The sequence below is a fragment of the Aplysia californica genome, unplaced genomic scaffold (genome assembly GCF_000002075.1).
Source record: "Aplysia californica isolate F4 #8 unplaced genomic scaffold, AplCal3.0 scaffold00744, whole genome shotgun sequence".
NCBI classification, from domain to species: domain Eukaryota; kingdom Metazoa; phylum Mollusca; class Gastropoda; order Aplysiida; family Aplysiidae; genus Aplysia; species Aplysia californica.
The window spans coordinates 42,648-48,951 of NW_004798014.1; the positions used below are offsets into that span (position 1 = coordinate 42,648).

Sequence of the window (6,304 nt, forward strand, 5' to 3'; positions counted from 1 at the left end):
GGAGGAAGAGGAGGAAGAGGAAGGAGATGAGGGGGAGGAGGAGGAAGAGGAAGGAGATGAGGAGGAGATAGAGGACCTGTTATTGTAAGAGCTGAGGACAAAGGAACAGCGACTGTGCTGAGCCATGTAGATGGCACATGTATTGATTCAACCACATGGCATCGATACCCAATGTTTTTGTCGGTTGTTGTTTTTCTGTTTAAAATACTAGGATAAGTTAGAAGGATGAATTGGTGAATGAAAATAGACTCTCAATAAGCATAGGGCAACGATACTCAATGTTTTTGTCGTGTTTTTCAGCTTAAAATAATGGGTTAAGTCAGAAGGATGGATGACTCCCAGCAGGCTTCGGGCTGTGCCGGTAGCATTTTGAAACAAAGAATTAAGCTTAGAATTCTTCTTGTGCCAGCTCGTTCTGGTTGTATGTAGAGTACATGTATGTAGTCAACAGGTTGTCGTTCTTACTCTGTTTCCTGGATAGCCTACATCCACAATGTCTCCTAGTTATTTTTATTACTATTTGTATTTTTTGTCGTTGTTGTTGTTTCTGGCATCATCTTTAGCTCTCTCTCAATTCGTCGCCTTAGAATTACATGTACAAAGTTCTATAAGATATGTGTGGCCGTTTAGAGTTACTAAGGCCATGAGGTAAAAACATGTTGTATCTGCTCTATCAAAATTGTAAGATTATTCGGGAGTCGTTGTTAGGATATTCAAAGAATTGCATTCGAAAAAGATTGACACTTTGTGAAACTCAAAATTTCTTTTTTTCTATCAGTATTCATCATGTGGAGTAAATGGGGGTTGAACTCAATCCAGATCAAAGGGTAACTGGAAAACTTTCAAGCCATTTTTCTCAAAACTTTGTTTCTGTATGCATGTGAATCCTGGAATGCAGACCTTGAAAGAAGGATCAAAGCTGTGGAGATGAGATGCTTCCGAAAAATCCTTGATATCTCATACAAAGATCACATCTTAAATGATGAAGTCAAACAACGGATCAAAAATGCAACTGGACCATATGCTGACCTTCTCGCTCTGGTCAGGAAACGCAAAGTGCAATGGTATGGACACATCACCCGTTCATCCGGCCTTGCCAAGATGATCTTGCAAGGCAACGTCAAGGAAAAAAGGAGCAGAGGCAGACCAGGGAAGAGTTGGGAGGACAAAGTTAAAGAATAGACAAGCCTGGACCTCAAAGACACGCTCACAAAAGCTGAAGACCGGAAGGAGTGGAGGAAGCTGATGGCCAAATCTTCAAAAGCGCCCCGACGGATATCCAGTCTACGGGATAGGTGAAGGGAAAGGGGAATGTAGATAGTTTGGCTTTGGCGGGCTCCCCTCGCTTTGATATTGATCATTGGTCTAGTCTGTCCCCGCGGTTTTATGCACACACAAAAAATTCAGAAATTATGCAAACTGTGCCCAAAAATGGGAAATTATGCGATTTCGTTTATTTTAACAAAGACTGATAAAGGAAAATAAGCAGAAATTATGCAAAAAATGATCAAATATTGCTAAATTATGCGGGGTGCATAAAACCACGGGGACAGTCTAGTTATAAACTTGCGGTTGCTGTGGTTGTTTGGTTGTTGATTATGATATTCTTGTCGTTGTTGTTGTTATTGCTGAAATTAAGATGTTGGTGTTGTTGTTGTAAATGATGATAATGATGATGATTTCAGGGAAAATTTATACATGTACCTCCGAAAGTAGAGTCCATCTCCGATAGGACTGAGTCATGGGGGGTGTACAGCCTTGAAAATTCAGTTCAGTTTCCACGACACTCTTCTGTGTGCTCGTAGAGATCAGTGACTCGTGAGTGGTATACAAATTACATGTAAGTGATTACGTGTATGAAAATTGCTGCTTTTTTTTTGTTACATATTAATAATCCAGCTTTTTTTTTCTTCTTCATGCTGTGTGTTTTCATTTTGTTTGTATGTTGTGCTCCGTCTTACAAGAAGCGTTATATTATGAAAATTGCTCCTTTTTTTACCTTAAAAAAAAAGCCTTTTTTCTTCGTATTGTGAGTTTTCATTTTATTTGTACGCTGTGCTCTTACATGATATGAAACCTCGGGAAGGGGGGGGCATTTAGAAAACAGAGAACTCATGAATAGAGTACCGAGTATTTGAGGTGTTACAAGAGGGTAACAAACACAAAAAAGGAGGAGAGATCAGGATGGTAGATCATGCTTGATAGGAAAGAAGGGGCAAACCACGCCAGAGCTCGCGGCGACAACCTGCGGGTCGTATTGGTAAGTGTTTTACGACGCTCTCAACTGCATAGGGTCATAATATGAGCGTTCGGGACACATTCATTAAGCAGTTTCAGTTTGGTAGGAATTCTTTTTTTTAAATATTGCCCGGATGACGACCGAAGCCTTCTCTTACTTTTACCGATTTTAGGACCACCAAGGAATCGTTGACTTTGACGTGTGCAACTTGCTCATGGGACCTCTTTTTTTTAAAGTAAGTTTTTACGGCATAAGGTCATGTGATTATGAGCGCCAAGGGGTGGATGTCAACAGAGAAGTCCAAACGGGGAATCAGGCTTACTCTGCTCACCTCTCTAGCCTCAACAGCAGTCTGCTTCGACTATCAAGGCACCTAGGAAATAGCAGTTCACAAGAGAGTGACAAATATACAAAAGAAGTAGAGGAAAAATGACGATAGTAAGGATGAGGAAAGAAAAAACAGCAGTTCCCCCTATGTTGTTCCGGCACAGTATGAGCATGACATCGATAAATCAGCCCATTTACAATTCTACTGTGCATGCCATAAGAACATGTTAATACCCCCTTTGGGAATGAGCTAAAGACTAGGTCTAAAGACACTTCAGTCAGTAGTACTGGCCTGGAGAGGGGAAATTAGACCTCCGAGATTTTTTCCTCGATTTTTATCCGAGAAGGCTAGGTGTTAGAACCTACGATCAAGGGTGCGGCTGATAGACAGAAGTAAGATTAGAAGAAGCCAAGGAGTAGTAATAAAAAGGCGGCAGAAAGAGTCAGAAGCCCAGAGAAGGGGGAAATGGGGGGAAGCAGAAAGTGGAGACGAAAGCAGACGACAGAACATAGAGAATAGGAAAGGGGGTGAAAGGAGAACATACTTTTTAAAGAAGAAAATTTTCCGTCACTTCCCGGAACCTATTGCATGAGAGGCGAATACCGTACCTCTTGACCACGAGAGCCCTCGCGTCACATAGATTTATAAATATAAGGACTTTGTTGTGAATTTTATGGGCAGCGGTAAATTGCGCAGGTTTTTAAACCCAGCGGAATTTACCATCCATGGGGAGGCGGCCTATTGAGTAACCCTTTGCAAAACAGGGCAAGACCTGCGCAATTTTCCGCCCCAATTTTATATGTTTTTCAAGGAGGGAGCATAGTGTTATCATATCCATCGTATAATAATCCATATAGATTTAATCTTCCATCTAATTTGGGAAAGCATCACTCAAGAAATGGTAACGGTTTAACGCCCCTATCAACACAACATGTATAAGTTTATTTAAGAAGAGGCAGGACCTCCGAGTTTAACGTCCATCTCCTAAAGGACTGAGCCAAATGGGAAATTTGTGTAAAGTATCTTTCCCAAACTCGGACTGAGCTGAGGCTCGAAAACCCAAATCCGCAATCTCACAATTACGGGTCTGGTAGCCTAACCACTAGGCCACTGACGCCACTAAAATATCACTCACAGCTGCTGATTTACAAAATTACAAATGTTGTTAGAACCAATACTCACAACACCCCTAACAATATCATCGGCGTCTGTGGCATTGCGGTCAGGTGCTTCGCTGTCACACGCACAAGTTCGGTTCCAAAGAGGGGAGAATTCTTATTTATAGAGTATATCAAGTCTTTTAGCTAAGGAATGCAGTATCCCTCTCGGCCAGCCGGATTGGCCCCGACAGGCGCAAGATCGAAGTACGCCTCCTAACTGATTTAAATTGTGTCGATTTGGGGCATAAAAACACCTACTCAGAAACTAAAACACAAACCCTCTACCACCAGCATCGACTTTTTCTCTCTCTCAAACCAACCCTTCCACTCTCACAATAGGCTAATACTCATTATTCAGTCACTGTGTTCATTTGTCATGGGAAGCTTGTTCATTTGTCTTGCAAATGAAAAAAATACCCATTTACCTTGAAAAGAAATCAAGATATCTGCAGTTCCCTCAAAGTTTTTCAGTAAAATCAACACAAAAATGTGTTCTTGACTGGAAATATAAAATGTTGAAAAAAAATAATAATTCGCCAAAAATAGCCAAACTCGAGGAAAAATGCCATTTTTTTCCCATTTCAATATTTTGACGAGCGCCTGATTTCACCCTGTTGCCTCGCACATACTATGAGGTGCCCCCATCCCTCTGCTGCCGTGTAGCATCTCACTCAACCTAGGCTGGCCATGACAATCAGCCTCAAAACTATTTCCCTTTTTATTGATTAAAAATATGTCAATGACAGCATAAAACATTAATCATATTCAAAACCATAAACCTAAAATAACACTCAACAAACATTTAAACTCTAAACAACAACACAAGCACATATCCTTTCCTCAGTCTTTAATTGAAGTTACGGTTCCACGTATATTACATTAGTAGAGAATGTGCATAATGCCATTTACACACACGTGTATCACATAAATCAATGTAGTAACTTTGTCGTGGTCTAGAAACCTGCAATGTAAAGCAGCACACATTAAAGTTAAAGAATTTGTCCCAGGACTGACTCACACCCACATATCTATACAATGCAGCAATGAAATAATTGGACAGTGTCTAGTACGTTAAACAAGCACTGATCAACAAACCTTAAACAAGTTGCAAAATAAATGACAGCATTCTCCCTTCTCACATTTTAAAATTACAAGTATATATTGCAGCAATAAAGCAAGATCGTAAACCTGCAAAAATACCATTATTTTTATGAGAAAACACTCAATTAAAATCTTGGAAGCACTCAATCAACCATAGTGATGTAATAATTGAGTAAAATCTACAGCAGTGTTTTCCAGAAACCTAAGGAGGCAAATGACGTTTTTGGAAAAGAGAATTAATAAAAAGATACCTTACAGGGCACTCACATCAAAAACAAAGCTCAAATGACTTTTTTTGAAAAAAAAAAGAATTAAAAAATGGCTAACAGGGCACTTACTTAAAACAAAAACAGCGCTCAAAGGACAAGTAGGTGTGCGAGCGTCATAAAACCTTTACCAAAAACCAACCAAAACTCATACATCTAACACGGTGCAGATACATTGCTTTCGCTTTATGTACACCATATCGTCACCTATGTGGTAAGACTGGCTAATAATCAGTTTATACACCTGACTACGGATGACTTGATGTTGCCAGAGGAAAGGGAACAAGATCAACCCATCCAAAGTTCAACATAACCGCTGGGAACAGTAAAGCGGAAGGTGCTGGGCCCCGAGAAAAAGATCAACTTAACGGAAGGTCAACTCCATAGAGTCAGACACAAGCAGGGTCAACTGTATCACCATTTTGTTTTATAATTTGACAAACGGATCATAAATTATCCATTTCATATGCTCAGTCACAGACAGGCCTGAATTTTTACTAGAAATGCTTGTAAAGCATTTGAAATAAAGCCAAATAACCCACTGACCGCTACGGTGATAAGTGATAAAAACCAAACACGTATTTTGCTTCTCCCGCAAAATTAAGCGCTCTGAAGTAAGCCCATCTTATCCCAAGAGGATACATTTCTCTATAAGTTTAGTAACTTACTACCACAAAGAGCATTAAGATCTTGATACAGCACAGGCTCCTACACAAGAACACTTCATATATACAGATCTCAGAGTTCAACACAGTGCTGGTTTAAAGGGATGAAAATTTCTGAACCTGTTACAGCTTCGGATGAAATTATAAAACTTACCCAAGGACAAGACTTCAGAGCATCAGAGCATTTTAAAACCTTTTGGACCAGTGTTAACTGAAGCCCTACACAGCCTGTCAGTTCAACATATTGAACTTACATTAGTAGCATAGTACATGATGTTTGAAAAAGACCATGAGGGAATTTGCATAGGACCGACAAGCCACAGCGAACATCACATGATGAACGACAAATAAAAGCTTCAAAGGGCTAACCATAATGCAAAGTGGAGATGTGAGGGAAAAATTATGAGAGAGTGAGAGAGAGAAACAGAGGAGGGAGGGGGAAAAAAGACACTTCATTCATCAGTTATTGTTTGGGTTTTTTTGTCCTCCAGACAGGCAAACAAAGAATGAGACAGAAAAAAAGAGAGAAAAAGTCAGAGAGAGAG

General features: G+C 40.0%; 1 protein-coding gene across 1 annotated transcript in view; it reads left to right on the forward strand.

Moving 5' to 3' along the window:
- LOC101861075 (sphingosine-1-phosphate lyase) overlaps window positions 1–5,481 on the forward strand; it is a 29,755-nt gene extending 24,274 nt beyond the window's left edge. Inside the window, 2 exon segments of the mRNA XM_035972571.1 lie at window positions 2,152–2,156; window positions 5,367–5,481. Coding sequence (XP_035828464.1) covers window positions 2,152–2,156; window positions 5,367–5,481 — 120 coding nt within the window.
- Window positions 5,482–6,304: the final 823 nt, after the last annotated feature.